Raw genomic sequence first — 22,841 nt, 5'->3', positions numbered from 1 at the left:
CATTGCCTTTGGTCGTGGTGTTTTATCACAGTGATAGAAAACAAAGGCATCCATATTTTGCTATGATCTTGACCTTTGAGTGTTCCGAGGCTCAAAAGTATATTCTCTTTCGTACTTTCTTTCTGCGTGAGTCTGTATATGGTGTGCATGTGAATATGCCTGTCGTCATGTGTATCCTCACACATGGACACTGACATTGCGAATCTTCCATAATCACTCTCATCCTTATTTCTTAAGACAGGATCTCTCAATTGAACCCGGACTTTGTTGGTATTGTCTAACTAGCCACCTGGCTTTTGGCTATTTCTGCCTCCATCTTCTGAGTGCTGGAAGTATAGGTGAGCTGCCACACTCATCTGAAACTAACCTGGATAATGGGGATCTGAATTCTAATCTTTATGATTGCTACTAGCACAGCAAGCACCTTAACTTAAAGCCAACTTCCTAGCTTTCCCCTCTACTTTTATTGAGAATGTCAAACATGCATGTAACTCATTTTGATCAAATCTGCCCATTTTCCTCCCTTTTATTTTCACCCCTATGCCCCACCACGATTTTTTTCCAACTTCACATGGGAAACAATATAAAACACTAACAACAACAACAAAAATAAAGCAAAACCCAGAATCCATTTAGTATGCATGTATGTGCATAGATATAGGACCATCTACTAAGGCCTCTCAGGGCCTGTATCCCTGAAGGAAACTGACTCTTCTGTCCCCAGCATCACCATTGCCAAAGCTCTTTGGTGGTTGGTGGATGTTCATGTACCCCTCTCCTAACCATGCTGGAATTTTGAGCCCTTCACTTTCTTCCTTTTAGTTATGGTTTTTCCCTTCTTTCATTCATAAACCTCCATTCTGCAAATAAGCATTCCCAGATGTTTCACGGGGGTCTTGCTGCTCACAGATATTCTTGAAGGTCACTTTTCTGTGAAGTTACTATCTTTAGGAACTTTAGGAACGAGTGGCTGCTCTGAATATAGAACCAACGACACCCAAGACCTGAGACCAGATGTCATTGGCTGTTTCCTCTGTCTTCTCCTCTCAGCAATAGGTCTGGGTCTTAGTTAGACACCAGGAAACCCAAGTCATGGGAATAAGAAGTGATATTGCCTTGCCCTCAGCCTGCTTCAAGCATGTGTCCCAAAATTGATGCCTGCCTCAGTATCTCCTCCTAGGAAATTGCAAGAGTTCCAGCTCCACACTTGCTTCCACGCAGCTCCAGGACTTGACAAGAAGAATTAGTAAGAATCTTTACCTTAATGGGCCATGATGCAGATATAGTAACCCGCTGACAGTACAGGAATGGGTCAGTGCGTGTTAGCTCACAGATGTTGAGGAGGTCCCATACAGGTCAGGGCTTGGGTAATCCTGAAAATAGCACCCAGCTTTTCTGCAGGTGAAAGAGTCAGAAGTGCTTCGCAGTGAAACAGCTCAAGTGTTGCAAATAAAACCAAGCATAGTAGGTCTGCAAAGATCACTTAGGGAAGAAGGGCACTGCTGCACAAGCATGAAACCCTGAGTTCACATCCTTAGCACTCATCTGAAAGAGCTGGGTATGTGCACCCCTGCCACTCCAGCACAGTGGAGGTCAGGAATGACAATAGGAGGCTCCCTAGGGCTTGGTGGCCACCAGCCTAGCCCTCGGGTGAGTGAGAGACTGTCTTAAGGGAGTATAGCAGAATATAATGGAGTAGGATACCCAGTGCCCCCATGCCCTCCCTTGAACATACACACACACACCATAAACTACAAGCACAGTGTTGTTGCTCCTTGAGATTTTATTCACCATACTATCATCAGATAACATTAACAAATAATGGCTTTCTTTCTTATGAAATGTTGAAAGGGGAAAAAAAAAGAGGCTCATTACTCTCAGGGTTAGAGCAAGTATACAGTTCTGGATTTTTATTTTGATAAAGCTTAAGTTACAGGAACTCAACCTTTGCACACCCATCCTTCCTTCTGCTGTGAGGAACTGGGCTCCCAAGCATCCCCGAACCCTATGGAAAGACTCAAGCTTCCAAGTCACACACAGCATCAGGATCTGTTGGCCAATGAGGCTTTTCCCTCTGCTGTTTCCTCACCCTGGGGGGAAAGGGGAAAGCCGGGATCTCTGCCCAGTCAAGGCACAGATGCCAGGTATCTGCTTCTTGATGAAACTGCCCAGCCCTTCTCCTAGCCAGAACCTTTCTCTGAGCCAGGTCCCTTCCTGAACCCATGCATGCTCCTGGGAGCTATGAAGGCAGTATGCTGTGAGAAGGGACCAACGAGGGACAGGTTGGGAATGTGGTGCTGATTATGATGGGACACCTAGAAACATGTGTTTCCCAGGACCCTGCTGGACAGACATGGCTTTCAAAGGCTACCTGGTAAAAGCCAGTTCTCATGAGATCTTGGCAACTTAATGATTGCTTGGAGGCTGGCCCTCTACCTGGAACACTTAGCCTGCATAAGCATGAGGGTCCAGGGAAAGAGAAAGCCTTGAAAGGTGCAGGGTCCCCTTTCAGAGGCTGGTTGTCTGTGCTGGAACAACCAGCTGCCTCTCCTCTGTGAGGATGGAAGCACATGTGGCTGTCTATGATTAGAACCCATGCCCAGAGAACTCACACACCTATCTTTCAGTGTTGGGGGCCAGGACCATGAAACTTCCTCTTAGTTCGAGACTCCAGCCCAGCTTGATAGGCCAAGATACCCAAGATTTCCTTAAAACCTCTTCCAGAACAAATGAGACACTTATATGTCTCCATTTTGATTTTGTGGAACGCTGTCTGGGGATCACAAAGAGCCACTAGGTTCATCTCCTAATTCTCAGGAAACCCAGGCCTTAAATGAGTAGCCATAGCCTCAAGTCAATCCACTTGTCATCACTCTGGTCAACAACTTGTCTGGGATGCAGATGTGAGGGTTAGAGTCAGAACTCCTAGACCCATTTCTTGACTCTGATACATGTGGCTCTGGAAACTCGTCAGAGCTTCATAGACTCTCTGAGCCTCAGTTTCCCATCTGTTACTGTGGATAATAAAGAGACCACCTTATTGTGTTGAGATGAAGAACACACAGCTCAGTCCCTCACACAATGCAAATGCTCAGGGGACATTGACCATATTTTATAAAGCAGATGCCTACTCTCAGAGGGGCCCTTAGACAGCAATGGCTCAGAATCTCTGGCTGCAGATGTGAAGGGGAAGCCAGAGGTCTGTGCAATATATTCATCTGGGCACCTATCTAGAATGGAGGAAGAGATGGCCTGGTAAGGTTCAGACTAAGGAAGGAAGTGAGGGAGGGACTTCCTGTCAAACAGGAGTAACTTTTACACAAAATTAGCATTGCTGTCATCTGAGGGACAGGCAGGGAACAGTGACTACCCTCGAAAGGAGACATGATAACCTAGCACCAGAAAGCCACCTGTCATGTCATTCATAAGATGTTTGCAGATTGCTGGATAGGGGAAAATTAGAAGAAGCTGGCTTTGCCCTGAGGGTAGAAGGCAGGGAGGGCACTCTGGGAGAGGCTAGGAGACCAGGGAGTTGAGATCCTGAAGAGGTGAGTATGGGACAGAGCTAAACTTTCCAGCGGCTCTAAAACACAAGCTTCTTGGGGACCTCCCAGGGAAACTCGCTTCTCCCGAAATGGCCGTAGCACGCAGTCTTCTGGTAGATGGGTTTTTTCAGATCCAAGTCCCTGTACAGTCAGGGGGGAGAAAGGTCATTTTTCAATGGGAAATGGTAGTGAGAACTAGGGGTGGTCCTAGGAGAGGCTTTCTTCCACAAACACACACATCTGTACCCTATTTACACCACAGTGCTATCCTGATTAGGTTAAGAAGTGGAAGCTCCAAGGTCAGAGACAGCTGAGCACTAGCACACCAAGACCAGGGTATGAACTCTTACCTGAGGTAACTCTCTCTATTCTACTCCACTGGTTTAGCCAAGGCCAGTGCTCTCACAGCCAAGAACCAGAGAATAGGGATGCCATGATGGCATGTAGGAATAGACTTGCCTACTGGCTTCCTAGACATCTGGCCTGAGATGCTCCAGCTGCTCAAAGATGGACTCATCATGGCTACTCTCCACTGGGCCTCCTTCTGCTGGAAACCAAGACACCCCACATTGGGGGCATGTACTGGTCTATGAGTCCAGGCTCTGTGCTGAGGGGCCAGGCATTTGGAACCCTCCTGTTGTAAGTGTCTGAAGAGCCCTTTATGTTTGGGTGTCCACCTGAGTGTAGGAGTGGGAAGGTTCCAGGCAATAGCAACATGATGGCCCTTTTACCTGACGATAACACCAGGCCGAAGGTCAAAGTTCTTGTTCACCACCTCTAGCAGCTCCCGCTCAGTCTTCTTGGAGGTCCCATAGGTGAAGATGGAAATGGACAGAGGTTCTGCCACACCGATGGCATAGGACACCTTCAAAAAAGATCTGGCTCAGGGACTGAGCCTCTCACAGACTTTAAAGAGCAGAGGCAGCAGGCCCCATACTTCTTCTGCCAACAGGATCCCTACCTCTCCTGCCCAGCAGCCCCCTGTCTTCAGGTGTGCTCTCTCCTTCCCTAGTTTGCCAGGGCTCCAGCCACAGTAGCCAGTGCAATTTATGCAGAGATGCAACAAGTGACAAAAAGGCTTTCCCACTGAGCCGGTATCTCCTTACTCCAGGCTGGGCTGGAGCCTTTGGCAAGGACAGGACAAAAGGATAGGAACAGGTTGGGGCAACCTACCTGGACAAGCACTCTCCGGCAGAGCCCAGCCTTTACCAGGGACTTGGCCACCCAGCGGGCAGCATAAGCTGCTGAGCGGTCCACCTTAGTGTAGTCCTTTCCAGAGAAGGCACCACCACCATGAGCACCCCAGCCTCCGTATGTGTCCACAATAATCTTACGGCCCGTGACACCTGCATCCCCCTACAGAGGGAGACAAATGGACAAGAGATAAGAAGCACTGACACTGAATGCAGATTGGGCAGAAGAAAGGACAGAGAGTCTCCTGGGAGCACTCTCAAAGGCCCCCATTAATCAGGCAGAAACCGTGAGTTCTCTCATCTCTATCCTTCCTGGCACTGACCAGCTATGAAAATCAGGCAACCTGTCAAAGCCTTACTAGAAAGGTCAGGAGATGGGACAAAGGTCATCTGGGGCCATGCCTTCACTTTTGAGTCCACCATAAGAAGCCATCCACCTGTAGTAGGAATTGTACTGAAATAAATACAACCCCATGCTGGCATCCTGGCCAGTGGCACCATGTGGCTCACTTATGAAGTGTGCTGTTTAGCAGCAGTTTGAAAAAAAAAAAACACACCTTTAAATGGAGCTAGAGTTAGCAATTTGGAGAGAATCCAGTTACTTCAATTCTACTTAGAAGTCACACTTTGCACTTACCTATGTAGACTTTGAGACATCGTCCATGAAAATAAGGAACTTAACCTTCTGCCTTATTCCAACACTATTTGATCATAGGACCTATTTGGGGGCTCAACCTTGTGATAATACCCTCAGTTCTGCTAATCTCTACCTCCTCAATCCTGTGTACATATAGGAGAAAGGGGTAAGAGCTGTATCTTTTATAAAACTCATCTCTGCTGTCCTAGCAATAATAGCTGGAGACCCCCATAGCAAATTTCCAGCAAGTAATGCCTGGGAAAGTCAGCCATGAACAAGAACTACAGAGATGAGTGAGTGCCTGACCAAGTAGGGATAAATGACAGTGGCTATGGGCAGGCCTGGTGGCATTTGGAATGGCTGGGTGGGAGGGCTTGACAGCACTAAGTGGGAAACTCCTATGATCGTGTACCCCTTTTTCCATATTGACAGATATACAGAGTGCCTTCAATGTAGGCCAAAGTTCACTGAGCAAATTTAATTCATGGGCAGACACTGCTGAGATCCTCAGAACTACATCTTGTCATCTGTGTACTCTGGGACATGAGCAGTCCAGTTATCAAGGCCCAGGAACAGGGCCTTATCCAGAGATAAATACGCACCTGGGGGCCTCCAATAACAAACCGCCCACTTGGCTGCAGGTGGTAAACAGTATCTTCATCCAGGTACTTGGCTGGCACCACAGCTTTGATCACCTGCTCCTTCAAGGCCTCTTGCATGGCCTCCAGTGTGATGTCTTCATTGTGTTGCACAGAGATGACGATGGTGTGGATGCGCACAGGAATGACTGCACCATTATCCTGCATGTACTGAACTGTTACCTGTCCATCAAAGGAGATCCTGTGAGGCCCAGGCCTGAGCTGAGGGCACATGGCTGTCAGGCACAGGTCTCCAGGAGGCAGCCTGAGCTCCCAAGGGGTCCAGAGAGTCCCTTTGTCCCTAAAGGCTCTTTGGAGACTGAAGATGGCACATACTTATATTTAGTAATTTGCTCTATGCTATGATGACAGCATAAGGCACACATATGTGGCACTGTCTTTCAACTGTGATAATCAGAGACTGCTAGTGCTAATGACCCTCTCTGGCCACTTCCCATGGTCTTCCCCCACTTCTATGAGTGAACACAGGAATTCATTGGCAGAGACAAGGGTATCTTGGTCCTAGAATGTGAAGGACCAAAAAGAATCTCTAGCCACGACTGTATTTGTTGGCATATAGAGCCTTTGAGACAGAGAGAAAGAGCCTGACAAGTGGCCCTCTCTCCTCAGTAAAGGATCCTGGAAGTACATTGGGACCAACAGAGTTTGACAGCTGTATGGACAGGTGAAAGAGGCTAGGCTCTAGTCAGGACTGTTAAGCTAAAAAGGCAGAAAGCTCTGAATCCCCGTTGTCTTGGTGTTTCACCAAAAGAAGAACAAGTGGAGCATACTTGGGTAGGAGTCAGGATCCTGATTATAAGGTCCTATCAGGACAAGCCATGGAGACCCCTCAAACATTTACTTCCATCATGTCCAGTTCTGTTCCCATCATATAGATTAAGATCTAAGATATCACAGTGAGGGAGGTGTCATGTCCACCGACAGTTTACAACTGACATAAACCAAGAGATCAGAACTTGTCAGTTTGTGAGGAATCCAAGATCCAGACCTTGCTCAAGCTGAACCAAAGCTTGTCACTCTCACTGTAGCACAGACAAAATGCTCGGTAGAGACTCTGTCCTCTAATGACATATCACTGGGCTCAGACACATGATATCTCAGGTGGCAAGGAAAAGCAGGTAGGTCCCCTTGAGTTTGCAAAAGTGGAAGGATTGGTGGGAGGTCAGCAGATGAGGAGGTCAAGAAAAATGCAATGGGTGAACAAGCTTTGCAGCTAGAAGCCATGGCAATAATGGGTCACCTTTGTTGCCCATTCAAACATTTTGGTCAAGGTCACTTGCTGAGGCTGTGCTGAAATATGGTCTCTGCTTGGCCAAGGTACCTTAGACAGACATCCAAAGTCACCTGTCACTTTTGAATCTTTCAGCTAAGATTAAGTATAGCCAATGGGGTACATATCAGAATTCTGCTCGGTGTCCTGCTGGTCCAAAAAGCAACAGAGAGACATCCTGGGGGAGAGACAAAAAGAGCTTGGCCACCTATTATCTGGGATTGGAAGGTACACAATCATTGAGGACTACCCATTAAATCCTCCATGGGAATTATCCTCTCATAGGACTGCACAAGGGTGAGGTAAAATAGGGATGGGGACTCCCAAGGAAGGAGACCCTTATCAGGCTCTAGGATCAAAGTTATCTCATGTAGCCTTGGGAGGAGGTTCAGTCTTGAGGCAATTTCCCAATCTAGCTGTTTTTCACTGAGACCTGATGTCCCATCCCTACTGGGCAAATACCAGGCTGCATCTTTGCAGAACTCCTGGAACGGGTTGGCAGAGCAAAGGCCCGAGCTCTGCTCTTATCTCATCATGTCAGCAGATACGGGGAAAAACACACTATGGAAAACAGAGCTCTGACCTGGTACAAAAATAGCCACTGGACTGCCAGCCCTGATTCTCAGTATCAGCAGCAGCAATTTGTTCAGGTGGAAAGACTCATCCTGGTCACAGTCAACACAGGTGACAATGGAAATCCTTTACAAAAAGCCTGTGGAGGAAGAGGCCAGCTACTGTCCTGGCATAGTACTCCCTGCATAGAGGCAGACCTAGGAGGCAGCTCAACTATCCAGTGTCTCCTGGCCCCCTGTGACAGGCATATCTACTGCATCTTATGGAGACTCAATGCATCCTCTCAGAAAAGGGCATCCCATTAGACTTCCTATTTCCCTCAGAGCTCCTAAGACTTGGAAACCTCTTTCTTGTACAGGGGAAATGAACGCGGTCTTTCTTACTGTAGCTCAAAGCATTCCTTCTGTTCCCCTCTTACCAGAGGAAAAGGAAACTTCAGGGTGCCCGTTGTCTTCTACTCACCCCTATTCCGGGGTTGTCTTTTCTGTGGAACTCCACATTTCTAAGCCCTTTCTTTTGGTACCACCACAGTCTACATGTTAGCTCTTCTGTCCCATAACCTCCGGCAATACCTGAGAGATGCTGGAGGCCCCAACTCCACCTTGAAAGTCATACAAATAGCACAAGCACAGGAATCTCTAAGAAAATGTTCTATTAGGACCATAAGCACACACAGTTGCCCCAAGTGGAGCCAGTGTGATACTTCTGCCCAGAAAGAAGGATGCATCTTAGTGGCTAGAATAACTAGACATAGCTACATGCACTATATTGAGCCATAAAAGCATCTATATCAATCACAAGTATGGGGGTTGGGGGAAAGGGAGGGGATGGAAGAGGGGAGGAGGGGGAAAGAGAGAGAGAACAGTCTGGTATGAGGGGCCACAAGTAGCATTCAGACATAGGCATTGCTGTCCCCAAAGAAGAAACACAGATACAGATGGTGTACAAATAAAGAATGGTGTACAAGCCCTATGAACCAAGGACAAATTGAATGAGACAATGCTGGTGAACTGGAGACTCTGTGAAAAGGGCTGGCAGAGGAGAGTTATGGTGGAATAACATGCAATTCTGAATTCTGGAATGACAAGTGGATTCTGCCCTCCTCTCACAGGAAGTAAAATCCTAGAGAGAATTCTGAAGAGGTGTAGAAGATGACAAAAAATTAACTGTAGTTCTCAAGCAGGGAGAACCTTTTAGGGGCATAGGGTACTGTTGCTGGCTTGGATGATGTAGGGACCAATCCAGGAAAGGTTGGGCTGCAGTGAGAGGAATGCTCTTCTGGAGAAATATGAGACACTAGAACCATAGAGACAGATGGCACAAAGCTGGCCTGGGGAATGTGTTGTGCTCCACCTAGTCCTCTGCTGAGTAAAAGATGATAGTGAGCAGCATGCCATAGGCTCTCGGCCCGCAAGCCTGTAAAGTGAGTGAGAAATGGGCTGATGATGTGGAGGGACCAAGGTTGGAAGATTCAGGAGCCAAGTGAGTGAAGAGATAGAGATAACATGTAGGGGATGATGTGCCAAGACCTTGGGACATCATACTTTAGAACACAGAAAAGGAGCCAGGGCAGGCAGCCATTGGCCAAAGGCCATCAGACGATTGAAGAGTGGTAGGGAGCCTGCCTCCACCTGTGCTAATGTTTACATCACCACTGTCCTTCAAAGAGAAAGGGATTTCATCATGATGGGAAGGAGGGAGGTCATGGCCTACGGAGCTGGAATGGGACACATGAAGGGTAAAGACAAGGAAAGGGGTCCTGGAGATACAGCCTGCTCATGGTGGGAAAGCTATGTGCTCATAAAGGCAGGAGCCACCATGTCAGTAACTGGTGAGGAAGTAAAACTGTGGTAGGAATTGAGTTACCACCAAAGACTACATATGCTAACAAAATTAAAAAAGAATAATTTTTTAAGCCTGTCTGATTTTTTGAATAATTTTATAATAAATTTTGATGAGGGTAAGGATGGGAAATGTGTGTAGCCTGAAAGAGTTTTCAAGTAAGTGATTCCTTTCAAAATGGATAATGCTTTGGGTACCTAAGTAGAATATTTTCATATTAAAAATAGCATGACTAAAGTATAATCAAACACTTTCTAATTAGATTGGAGGCTCCCTCCACAAGAGGAAATGCATATCTGGCATGGTAAACCCCATGGCTGGGGAAAGCATAAGCCCTAGTGAGGAACCTATTCCTGTTGTTTTACTAAACAGACATGATGTGAAGCTGCCATCTAAATATTTACATTTATACTGCCAAATTGCTAATGTGTTGACCTTGGTTGGAGAAGATCCTCTATGTAGTAGGTGCTGACAACACAGAGACTCACAGCTGATCTAAGTGCTGAGGATTAGGGATCACTGACTGCCTATTCCTAAATGGAATGTCCCCATCTCCTTTGAACATTCAGGGAACAAGATGGAAAAGAGGGTGGAAAGAATACAAGCAGAGCCGGAAGTCAGGAAAGAGGGCTGTGAAATGCTGACTTCTGGATCTAACATGGCACTGCACCCATAAATCCACAGGCGCTTTGGCTATCTGCATACTACCTGCAAACAAGGTTGGGCCCATCCGTGTGTCATTGTGGATAGGAGAGAGGCTCATAACATCCCACTCTCCCTGAGGAACTGTAGGCAAGGAATAGTCAGTTACCTTTATTCAAATAAGTAACCCCTTAGCCGTGTTCATGCAACCAACTACAATGAAATGCAGCAGGTGATCCACACAAAGAAACACATAAAAGGGGGAGGGAGGACTGGTTAGAGAAAAGGAGGGCTTGATGGAAGTGGGAGGGAGATAAGGGAGGGCTCACAGGGCATATAACCAAGCATGAGGGGTTGCATGTGCATATGTTCATGTGTGTGTGTATGTGTATGTATAACAGCATATAACCAAGTATGTTGGGGGGTGCCTGTGTGTGTGTATAACAGGGCATGTAACCAAGCATGTGGGATATGTGTGCATGTACATGTATGTGTGTGTGTATAACATGTCATATAACCAAGCATGTGGGGTGTACGTGTGTGCTGTCAAACAATGAATTAAAATATAGGTATTTTAAAAGCACTTTGGCAAGTGAAAATAGATATGTATTACTTGGGCAAAATGTGCCCAGAACCAAAATGATTTGGTATAATTTTGTAGGGAGGTCTGCGGGAGGTGATGGAGACAGCTCACCTGAGTCTTAGAATCAGGTCTCAGCCAAGGAAGGACACCAGAGCGCCTCAGATCTGCTATCCGGGTGTTGAGTTTGTGAGCGAGCACGATGGTAAGGGGCATGCATTCCTCTGTCTCATCAGTAGCATAGCCAAACATCAGACCCTGAGGAAGGACACCTGCCTTAGAACTCAGGGCAGCACTATTCTCCAAATCACATATTTTGTTTGGTACTTTAACAGTTATGCAGTATCTCTCTCATACACAAAACACTGCTGCATTCAGCATTTTAGAAGGAGAAGACAGTGCCTCTGACCCCCAACACTCTGGAAGGAGGAGACAAGTCTACATCTGTCATCAGCAATCACGGGTTTCTACCACATTGATGCCAGGTAGCAGTGCTCAACTTACTGCAGGCATGATCTTCCCCACGTCTCTAGAGTGATGAGACCACCCAAGAGTGTTATTAGCTCAGCAGGATTCCCCTCATGGATCATAGCTCAGTCCAAACACACCACTGGTCCACCCCTCACACAGCTGACATACCTGATCTCCTGCACCAACATCCTCTTCATTTCTGTCTAGGTGGACACATTGGGCAATATCTGGGGACTGTTGCTCCAGAGCCACTAGCACATTGCAAGTCTTGAAGTCAAAGCCTGGGCAGAAGTAAGCCGAGTGGGGACATGTGTCAAGACAGGACTATAAGTTTCTCGGTGAACTTCTCAGTCTCTGGTGTAGCATTTAGTGTTAGGGGTGGTAGCCTCTGGTTCACAGTTGAGGTAAGGACTGTGATGTTGAAAGACCTGATATTTGCCTCCATGATCATGTAGAACTCTTTCAAAAGAGAAGATTCTCCATGATATATTTTACTGTATTCAATTACACCTTGGTTAAAAAAAAAAAAAAAAAAGTATATCTTACACAGAACTGTGTCAACCCACAACAATGTTACAAACCTGACAGCATCAAGGACATTCTGACTGATGAGCAGGTAAGCAACATATGGCCTTGCTCCCCTAGGTATCCCAGAGAACCCTCAGAATCCCACTTGAAAATTCAAAGCAAGGCATGGTGCCTGCTTGTAATCCCAGCACTTCTGAAATGAAGGCAGCAGGCCATCTTGGCTAGTTTGGACTACTTTGAACCGGGTCTGAGAGAAAGGAAAAGAAAGAGAAAAGGAGACGGATGGAGGGATGGCAGGGGAGGGAAGGAGGGAGAAGAGAATATCACTGCAATGATTGAAAATCAAGGGTCTTTCGAATATTGTCATTTAGAGGCCCAACTATATGCCTTACCCATATATGTGTGTATATATGTGTATATATTTATTACTTAGACACATGGTGATAATAAGTATCATGTATTTGAACCATTGAGAGAGACTCCTAGAGCTGGGGTCCTTTGTCAAAGCTACAACTCTGGAACCAAGTCCCCATCTGCAAAACTGCAATACAGAGTTGAGGTGCACCTCTGCATGCTGTGTGCTAGCTCAAGAAAGCCTCACTAACAGCCACCCCTGTCAGGGAGCCAGAACTCCTTTAGACAACAAACTTAGGTCTAGCCTTAAGCATTATGCACTTTTCCACCTCCCCGAGGTCTCTCTGGATGGAATGTCCCTTCCCTGGATCCTCCCCCAACACCCAAACTTGACCAGCTCCCAATTAGTGTCCTTGGACATTTACCCATGCAATTCTACTCCCATATTGCATAAGATCAAAAGAGATTCGCACAGAACACCTCAGAGCTGGTTATATGAGGCCAAGCAGTCCCTCTACCCATGCACGTGGTTTTCTTTGCTCTTTGCCTTCCTCTCACCCCCACCATTCCCCAGTAAATGTTTTGGATGTAGAAATCAATGAAGAATCTTTAGAGAGGTGCCAAAGGGCTCTGCTCTGTATATTAAGCATTGAGTGGAAATAATACCTCTTCCCAATGCTGAGTTCGATTTGGCCATAGTCGGGCTGTCACTTAGCCCTTTCTAAAGAACATTGCCTTATGGAAATTTTCTTTGTAACCTAATGCAAGGCCTGGTATTGAGTAAGATATAGATGCGCATAAATAAATTGATGTCTCAGAGTATACCAGGGAGAGGCTATGCATGGTAATATTCCAAAACGCATTCTTCAGGATGATGGGTTTCTTCTACAAAGGCCACACATCATTTTATAAATTAGATATTTACTTTATTAATATTTCAAATGTTGTCCCCTTTCCCAGTTTCCCCTCTGAATACCCCTTATCCCCCGCCTGCTCACCAACCCACCCACTCCCGCTTCCTGGCCCTGGCATTCCCCTACACTGGGGCATTGAGCTTCACAGGACCAAGGGACTCTCCTCACATTGATGACCAACTAGGTCATCCTCTGCTACATATGCAGCTAGAGACATGAGTCCCACCACATGTGCTCTTTGGTTGGTGGTTTAGTCCCTGGGAGCTCTGGTGTTACTGGTTAGTTCATATTGTTGTTTCTCCTATGAGACTGCAAACCCTTTCAGCTCCTTGGGTCCTTTCTCTAGCTCCTTTATTAGGGACACTGTGCTCAGTCCAATGGATGGCAGCGAGGATACACCTCTGTATTTTTCAGGCACAGGTGGAGCCTCTCTGAAGATAGCTAAACAGGCTTCTGTCAGTAAGCACTTATTGAAGGCCACACATCTTAAGTGGGAAAATTAATTTGCATATACAGTTTCTCTTCCCAGGCACTCTAGAACATCCCCACACTACAAGAAGTGGTCTTTCTCATGATTGCTCTAGGTCAACACATGTCTCACAGTGACCTCTGGAAACTGAGGCTCAGAGTTCAACATAGACTCAGAGGGAATTTTTAAAATAAATCTGAGAAATAAAAACTGAAATTATATGAATATCTATTGCTAGAAGCTATAGTAGAACCTTGAAGAAGTCAGGTCTGAGCCCTTTCCAGGAAACTTGTGTGAATAATGGGCAAATGGAAGCTCCACCAAAACGTCTTTGCAAACAGGCACCATGTCCTGGGTCATCTGATACACCCCTAGGCTTGGCTGCTTCCTGCCATGCCCAGACATAAGCAGTGGCATCTGCAGGGAAGTCCTCAGTTATCCTTGTGCCACTTGGTGCTTCCTGGTCCCCTTACTTCCTTGCCTGGCCTGAACCTCTTTCCTGGCCCTCAGCTCCTTAACCACCTGGCATGGGTGCTAACCTGGACTGCCTAATCCCCTTCACCTGTAATTACGCCCAGGTGCTTGAAAATGAGGCCTCATTTTCTGTATCTTTAGTAAAATACAGTATAGCTCAGTGGAAAGTACAGGAACACCCACACTGGTGTTGTTTCACGGTAGTTATACTCTAAGCCAGGATATCCTCATTTGCATAAGAAACAGTCCAGGGTATTCTGGAATGATGAAGTCAGATGACATAAGTAGACACTAGACCTGTGCTAGGCACAGAGCTTGTTGTCACTAAAGGGATACCCCCTTCATTAGGAGCTTCATTCAAAGCTTCTGCCAGCACAGGGAAAGCAGGACCTTAAAAGAGACTTGTCAGTAATGAACAGGTACACGTTGGCCCCTCCCGCTGCAGTCCTCTACAGAAGGCAGCCAGACCTTGCTCTAGGAATGTTTACTCTCCAGATGGAATTTGTACTGTAAAACTGAAGGATCAGATTTGACTCAGTAACAAAAATGGACACAGCAGAGACCGACATGCACGCAGACCCAGCAAACTCATCCTCACCCTTGGCAGAGTCGTCATAGCCAATGTGCTTGATGGTGTCTCTCACCACCCGCTGGTAGTCAACCATGGCCACTGAGGTGATCTCCCCACACAGTAGCACCATGCCTGTCTTGCACACTGTCTCTGTAAGGAAAGGAAGGCAGGTAGTAGTCATGGAGCAGCAGACAGAAGCTCAAGTGTCTAGACCTATCAAAGTGGAGATAGAACGATTCATTAGTGGCTTCAATGAAGAATTGTTTCTAAGAAAGAATAGCTGTGCCAATAAAAAGAGCAACTCCAGCACTAATTACTGAGTATGTGCAAGTGTTGGTAGAAGAATGAAGCTTTGAAAAGGATGAGTTGTATTTGAGTTTTGTGCAAAGTACTTACTGATTCTGTTATCTTGGACAACCTACTTAACCTGTCTCCAGTCATGTAGCTTTCATGAATTAATCAGCATGATGAATGCATATGACACAACATCTCTCAACAGAGAGAGAGAGAGAGAGAGAGAGAGAGAGAGAGAGAGACCATGATGCCAGAACATGTGGATCCTAACCCAAGGATCAAATCAGACCACTTTCTCAAAAGGAATTTTTCTGTAAGAACTGGAATCCCATAACTATCTACTGCCAGAGGCTCTCATGGAATCTTTAAAAACAGGAGCAAGAGCCCTAGCTAAGAATCTAGTGTGAATACAATGCCAAAATCTTACAGAAAGTGCCACTGTTTGTTTCAATGCTATCAGGGTGATATCTACTCTCAGAGTAACACAAGGACCTGATATACAGGCTGAGATGCTTGTAGAGAAGGAAGGAAGGGTCTTCACAGAGGACAGTATACATCACAGACAGTGACAGTGCATGCTGGTCTCCACACTGGGGTCTCCTGCACCATAAGGTATGGCAAAGAGCCAGGTGCAACCAGCACTGTCTTCCCATCTGTAAGGTCAGAGATTGGACATGGACCTTCCACACTCTGAAGTCAAGGACTATGTTGTATGACAAAGCCTTCTATCAGACAAAGATTTGATGCTGGAAAACTTATCTTGCAAACAACAGTAAAGATATTTGGCCTACATGGACCCCCAGAGGCCATAGGTGGATGGCATGGGTGGACAAGGCCTTCAGTGCTTTATTCAACACTGACGGCCCTTTGAAAAGCTGTTGGTTTGGGTGTGAATAGTTAATGAAACTGCTGTTCTTCGTTGCTGGTAAATGAGATGCATAAATTAATTTAACATATGAGGCATACCACAAAAAGGGAAGAAAATCGAAGTAGCTAGATATACATAGCCATCAACTGAGCTTCTAGCCAGCCTCAAGCATTTCAGCTCTTCACTTTCTCAGAAGAATTCATCTAAGAATTTAGTCCACCGACTCCCAGTGAAACCTTTGCTAAGGAGGCCATGTTTCCCCCTAGCCCTCTGCTAGTTCTGGTGACATCTAACATCAACTTCTAGGTGAAGAATCTGTTTCATCATTAGAAATGTTTTCCGCCCTGATACAACATAAGAAAGTCACTTTAAGAAGACCTCTCCTGTAGACAGGAGGACATTGACTTTGGACTTGAATATGACTCTATGATCTATGTCCACCATGAACTTCTTTGTCCAGCATACTCAGGTCTCCAGCAAAAAAAAAGGGACCTTTTCTCTTACCACAGGCCACCTTGGCATTGGGGTCTTGCTTGAGGTGAGCATCCAGCACCGCATCACTAATCTGGTCACAGATCTTATCTGGATAAGAACAAACACTGGATGTAACAAGTAACATAATTGCTAAGCATGGCAAACTTAAATGCTAAAATAGACACCGTATGAGACAGCCTATCAAACTTATCTATCAAAAATAAAAAGGATATTCTCTTACATATCAAAAATAAGAATTGTTTTGTCTAATAAATCCTTTTATAGATTTTTAATTTTTCCCTATTCTTTGACAGTTTCATATATATACATATATGCATATACGTATGTATATATGTACAATATATGTTGCTCATAACCAATCCCCATTACCCTCTCTTATTCCCCTCCATTCCTTTTGAGTTTTTTCTTTAGGTCCCCCCTCTATTTTGCTGCTTTGCTTAAGTGACCCACTGAGTTTGACTGGGGTTGCCTGCATGAGTGTCGGTGTGTTGTTATTTACTAAAGCATGAAAGACTTGCCACCAGTGGCTATACCACAGAGATAAAATGACCTTCTCTTCCTTAGCAGCCGTTAAGGGCCAATACAATAACTCCTTGGCTAGGTCTGAGGCCTCATGAGTCCCCAGAAATGAAAAGTATTTGAATTCTTAATTTCTTCTAATTCTTCCCTCATTTTGGATGGCAGGTATTACATGAACTCACAGAATCCCTTAAAAGGAAAATACATTTCAAAGCCAGCTCTTCTAAGAGTCCAAGCAACTCACAATCACATTATACTAAAGAAGTCTTTCATTTCCCAATCCTATACCCTAGTGCTAACATCCAGAAAAATTATGGCTATAGTCTAACATCCTTCATAAAATCAGTAAAATTTGGTCACTAAGTGACCAGACAAATGCCATATTGAAGGCTCTATAGATGCAAGCTAAAAGATACAAAACACAAACCCAGGTAGATGGCATCAACCATGGTTCCCTCCACAAGAGAACCCATAGGCACCATTGTTGTTCATGAGAACACTACCATAAGAAGCTCTCAGATCCTCCCTCTGTTCACTCAGCCTCCTGCAAGTCAGATGTGTGTCCTGAAAGCTGGGCTAAGATGAGACTGACAACGATTCAGCAAGAGCTGGGAAGTAATGTTCTTCTGCTGTTTACCTTAAAGGACTCACATAATCTAACATGTATATCACCAAGGTACAGTGTGCACAAATTCACTCAGCATTGCAGTTAAACACTACTAATAAATTAAGAGATAAAAGAGCCTCCTATTTAAGAAATATTGTCTTTCACTTAATGTTTAAAATGTCCAAAGAGTCTCCTTTTTAAGAGTGTTTTTTTTATGATTTCTTTTTACTTGTGTATATGTGCATGTGTAATCTGTATGGGAGAATGTAGACATGTGGGAACAGATAATCATGGGATCTAGAAGCAGATGTTGGTCCTCTGGAGCTGGAGTGGATGCTCAAACCAAACCCCAGTCTTCTGCAAAAGCAGTGAGTGCCCTTAACACTGAGCATCTGTAGATCCGTAGGCCCCTGGAGATCATCTCTGAGCATTCAGATCCTGAGTCAAGGATTAGCTATCAAACATAGATATTAAGATATTGATTAACTTGCCATTAAATGTCAACTCTCTAATTTGAAATAAATGATGGAGTTTTTCTATCTATCCTTCTGCCAGTGGTAGATGCTCATTTTAAATCTGGGAAGGTGTGAGTCCACAGCCTCTGCCAGTCATATCAGTAAAGGCCACCTGACATTCTAAAATAAGTTACATGGTGGTCAATATTGACCTGTCAGAGTGCCTATAAGCTATTCATAGGTTAACTACTGACAGACATCCAGAAATCCCATTCATGTAAAGGAATTATTATTATTATTATTATTATTATTATTATTATTATTACTATTACTATGTCCAGCTCACATAAGGTACCACTATGTTGGGAAATACAGGTAGAAGGAAAACTTAGCAAGGTCACGAAGATATATGCTTGATAATTCCTCAATCCCTAAGAGACCTTCCTCTCTCTCCTCCCTCACCCTCCCATCTGGGATTTTTGAGATTCACACAATGAAGTTTGCCTCGAGCTTGCTCTACAGTCAAGGGTAATCTTGATGTCTTAACTCCCCTGTCTCCAGCTTCCAAGTGCTGTGATTACAATTCAAATCTTTTTTTTTCCCATCTAGGGGTGAAGCCACTAAATACAAGGACTTGTACATGCTAGCAGGCAAGCTCTATCTGTACTGCTGAGCTACATCAATCCCTGGAAGAATTTCTTTCTGAGAAGTCTGCTCAGGATTTCAAAGTTTCTATCACTTCATAGGCTTAAGACAGTCATTTTATCTTTCTAGTACAGGAGAATTTTGCCATGGAATGTAAACAGGTCACCAAGCCTCCAAGGAAACCAACCAACTGGACACTTAATTTACAGTAGAAAGTGAATGGTGAATGAGACAAATTGATAGGCTATCATTAACGAAGCAAAACAGTCAGTGGGTTAGCAGATGTCTACCTGCTCTGTCCACCAAACACATTGCTGTTAGGTACAACAGGCTACATTTGAGACAACTAACCATTGAGAAGACCTCACTTCCTCTGGGCATAGTATGTTCTTCTAACATATGGGTGACTATCAGAAACAATGGAGCTGCCCAGACAAATACCAGAGATGTACCTATGATGAACAGCTGCACTATTGACATTTGGGGCCAAATAATTCTTGGTTATGGGACTCACTCATGTATTGTGGAATGTTTAGCTGCATGTCTGGTTCCTAGCCAACAGACTCCAGGAAAATCTTGCCTCCAAGCCCTATGATGTAACAATAAAAAAAATGGTCCTAGACATAACAAAATGCTTCTGAAAGAAGAGAGCCTGGATTGCCTTCAGTTGGGGACCATGCGATAAGGCACACAGGTGTAGTGAATTGAAAAACCCAAAGTCAAATTTCAAGGCATAAAGTTAATCTCTTGGAGAAAGAAGGAAGGTAGGAAAATTAGACTTGGTGACAAGTCACTTGGTGACACAACATATCACCCAGAAGGATGTGAATACGTTCTCAAATCCTCAAATCAGTGTGCCTAAATCCAGGGTTCTCCTAGAACAACGGTTATCAAACCCAGAGCTCTCCTAGATCAGTTGTTCTCAATGTGGTATTCCCATACCAGCACAAGCAGCACCTCCTAAAAGCTGTATTAAATTAGAATCCTTAAGTATCTACCTATCAAGACCTACCAAATTGGACACGATGGGAGTAAGTCCCAGCCCTTTGCTTCATCAAACCTTGTGATGTGATGCCTCTGTATTACACAGCTTGACAACCTCTGTCCTACAGTCAGAACTTGTGACTACCTACTCATGGTCCTGTCACTGACAATTGTCTCTAGCTTTCCATCACAATCCATCCCCCTTTCAAGAACCAAAACAATGTTCGAATGTTCCTCTATAGCAGTGGTTCTCAAGCTTCCTAATACTGTGACCTTTTAATACAGTTCCTCATGTTGTGGTAACCCCCAACCAAAACGTTATTTTTGATGTTACTTCATAACTGTCATTTTGCTACTGTTATGAACAATTCAAAACAGTATTTTCTGATGGTCTTAGGTGACCCCTGTGAAGGGGTTATTTGACTCCCAAGGAGTCAAGACCCACAGATTGAAAAGCACTGCTCTTTAGGAAGTTTATACAGTGTCAGAAAGCATCTCTGAGATGCTTGCCATCTGCAGCTCCGACTCAGCAGCCATTAGCGTGCAGTGCTATTCCTTTCTAACCTGTGCATGGCTCACATGCAAAACTTTTTCCTATTTGAGAACCATCCTTCTAGTCTTCAAGATGGGTGACACCTTTACAACCAGCAAAGAAAGCACACTTGTCTCTACAGCAACTGATGAACCTTGTTTTTAAGGTACCTAGTAAAAGTAACTCCTGGCACAGGCTGGGGATGGCAGGATTACCTGAGTTCAAGGCAACCTACTTACCTGGATGCCCCTCTCCTACAGATTCTGATGTGAACATGAAGGCTCCCTCTTCACTTAGAGAATGGTCACACAAGCCATCCACAGGCCCATTCATTGTGCCACAGTTTTCGACTTCACTTCTCCAAACTGAAAACTTCAACGCTGAAACTTTGCCTGTAGTTTCTTTTTCTTTTCTTTCTTTTCTTATCCTCCCCCTACAAACCCAACAGGCAGATCTTTGGCAGAATCCCGAGGAGATGACTTCTGCCTAAGTACCTATGAGCATATGAGGACAGGGTAAGGATGGGCAAAGAGGGAGATAGTGGATGGAATACAGATGTGTCACTCCCGGCTGGTCACAGCTTGCTCCCAGGTGACTCCTATATATGGAAAAGTGAAAGTGCCTGAGTAATCAAGTAAGGACAGCGGAGGAGTCCATTTCCTGGGAGGGGGGTCTTTTTACCTTGAGGAATTTCAGCCTTCAGCTCTGATGTCTTAAGTGGCAAGTCTGTGGTCTAAGAGATTAGGAAGGCTGTTTAGCCTCTTGGACCGGAAGTGCCTTTCAGACTTCCTTCAGCTCCTTAGCTGATCTCTGAGTGGATCCCAGGATACCATCCCACTCTGGAGACCTGGAGGCCTGGAGTTACTCACGGGCAGCCAGAAAGTCTCCCAGAGATTTGGTATGGGCTAAGGTTGCAACACAGTGAGGCTCTGCTGTGAAGGCTTCTCTCCACCCCCACACCTGATCTGGATTGGGCTCGCCCCCTCTACCTCCTCAGGGCAGAACAGGAGCCAAGAGAGTGCACCTGTACCCTGAACCAGCTGTACCATTACACAACAGATTCGCTTTAGTTCGAGGGAAATCTTTGCCGCCCGCATTTTTTTTTCCCCTGACACAAGAAATCTCCTAAGCTGTCAATATCTCTAAAAGACCTGCAAACACATTAACAAGCTAGATGTTTGGTAGTGGCGCGGGTGGGTGATCCAGGACACAAAGACTATTAATTTTTTAAAATGGAATTTTGAGAAACAGATTCATTATGTGCAAATTAGTATTCGGGTTTAGTATCCCCCCAACATGTGATAAACTTCCGTGAATTCAGTTTTGTCCCTCTCATAAACACCCAGTTCCTATAACTTCATCCTTTTTGCTTTGCTCAAGAAAAGGAATATGCATGATTGATAGTATCCTTAATTAGCTTGTGTCAAAAATGATAGCGTCTGTCTGCAGGTTTCCTCCTACTCTCAGATCTGCAATCTTTGAGTAATGGGAAGTTGAGATCAGACAGGAGATTAGTAAGAAACCAGTTCCTTCTAGAATACAATAAAAAGGAACCAACCAAAGCCTTGTGCCTACAGAGTGGTCTGGAGGAAGCTCGAAATAGGAGGAGGTAATGTCCAAAACAACTAACCTTAGTGGCTAAAACCTCCCCTGCAACTTATACAGGCACGTAATACACTTTTGGTTTTTTTCTGGCACAAATTCTAGTGCTCCAAACCTTGAGGTTAGTTAATCAAAACAGTCACTCTAGGAAATTAAAACTACAATAAATCGATATGGGATGCTACGAGGCTGCTTGTAACTACACAGCTATCAAAGCACTTAACAAGAAGTGAGCTAACTTGCTTAGGTACATGACTGCTAAAACATGGGATTGAAAGGGACACTGGGCTCACAGTCAGCTATTGGATGGAACACAGGGCCCCCAATGGAGGAGCTAGAGAAAGGACCCAAGGAGCTAAAGGGGTCTGCAACCCTATAGGTGGAACAACAATATGAACTAACCAGTACCCCCTCCCCCCCAGAGCTCGTGTCTCTAGCTGCATATGCATCAGAAGATGGCCTAGTCGGCCATCATTGGGAAGAGAGGCCCCCTTGGTCTTGCAAACTTTTTATGCCTCAGTGTTTGTGCTGAAAATATTTCAACATCATTGTCTCTTTGTAAATAACTTTTGGGTACATTAGTTTCAAACCTAGAGACAATACAAAATAATGTGTAATTTGAAGCATAGGCCTAGGTTACCCTAGATATTAGAACTGTAGCAACTATATTATAAATATGCTTCAAGAGCAACTTAAAGTCTAATTATCAATAATTCTTCAAGATTCCTAGATCCAGCAAGGAGACAGAAAACAAGGCACCTCTCTTTTGAATTTCAAAATGAGTAATAACATCATGGGGCAGAGGGTACCTATTAGATGTTCTTTATACAGAAATAGGGCTTTCAGAAATTGGTGCCATCAATTCAAAGTGAGGGAAAAATCCTGAGGGCAACTGATTCAGTCTAGCTCCTGCCTGAGCTCTGGACAATACGGCTTCTATATACAAGGATGCCTCATGTTTTTTTCTTAAAATAAATGATAAGAAATCACAGACTACTCTTCCGGTCAGAAAAGCACCAGGGCAGCTAGGGCGCAGGGTCGGCTGACACTCGCCACCTACCCACAACACCTGCCACAGGATCTTAAGACTTCTGGTGAGTGGAACACAGCTTCTGCTC

At 44.9% G+C, this 22,841-nt stretch overlaps 1 protein-coding gene across 2 annotated transcripts; it reads right to left on the bottom strand.

The window, feature by feature from the left end:
• Positions 1-1,883: 1,883 nt before the first annotated feature.
• On the bottom strand, positions 1,884-21,034 carry Mat1a (methionine adenosyltransferase 1A). 2 transcript variants are annotated; one of them, XM_021181974.3, is made up of 10 exons: positions 20,803-21,034; positions 20,361-20,719; positions 16,389-16,466; positions 14,750-14,872; positions 11,581-11,693; positions 11,056-11,199; positions 5,978-6,196; positions 4,719-4,901; positions 4,277-4,410; positions 1,884-3,686 (listed from the first exon to the last, which is right to left on the bottom strand). In XM_021181974.3, exons 2-10 carry the CDS (start codon positions 20,452-20,454, stop codon positions 3,584-3,586), a joined length of 1,191 nt encoding a protein of 396 aa, XP_021037633.1. In that variant the 5' UTR covers positions 20,455-20,719; positions 20,803-21,034; the 3' UTR covers positions 1,884-3,583. The 2 variants fall into 2 exon arrangements, with proteins under 2 accessions (XP_021037633.1, XP_021037634.1); XM_021181975.3 differs by having other exon boundaries at positions 20,361-20,615.
• Between the last annotated feature and the right edge of the window lie 1,807 nt (positions 21,035-22,841).

Source organism: Mus caroli, unplaced genomic scaffold, assembly GCF_978045245.1.
Source record: "Mus caroli unplaced genomic scaffold, Mus_caroli_1 scaffold_12, whole genome shotgun sequence".
Classification (NCBI taxonomy): domain Eukaryota; kingdom Metazoa; phylum Chordata; class Mammalia; order Rodentia; family Muridae; genus Mus; species Mus caroli.
The sequence above is the reverse complement of the archived record's forward strand: the minus strand, read 5'-3'. Positions and strand labels throughout refer to the sequence as shown.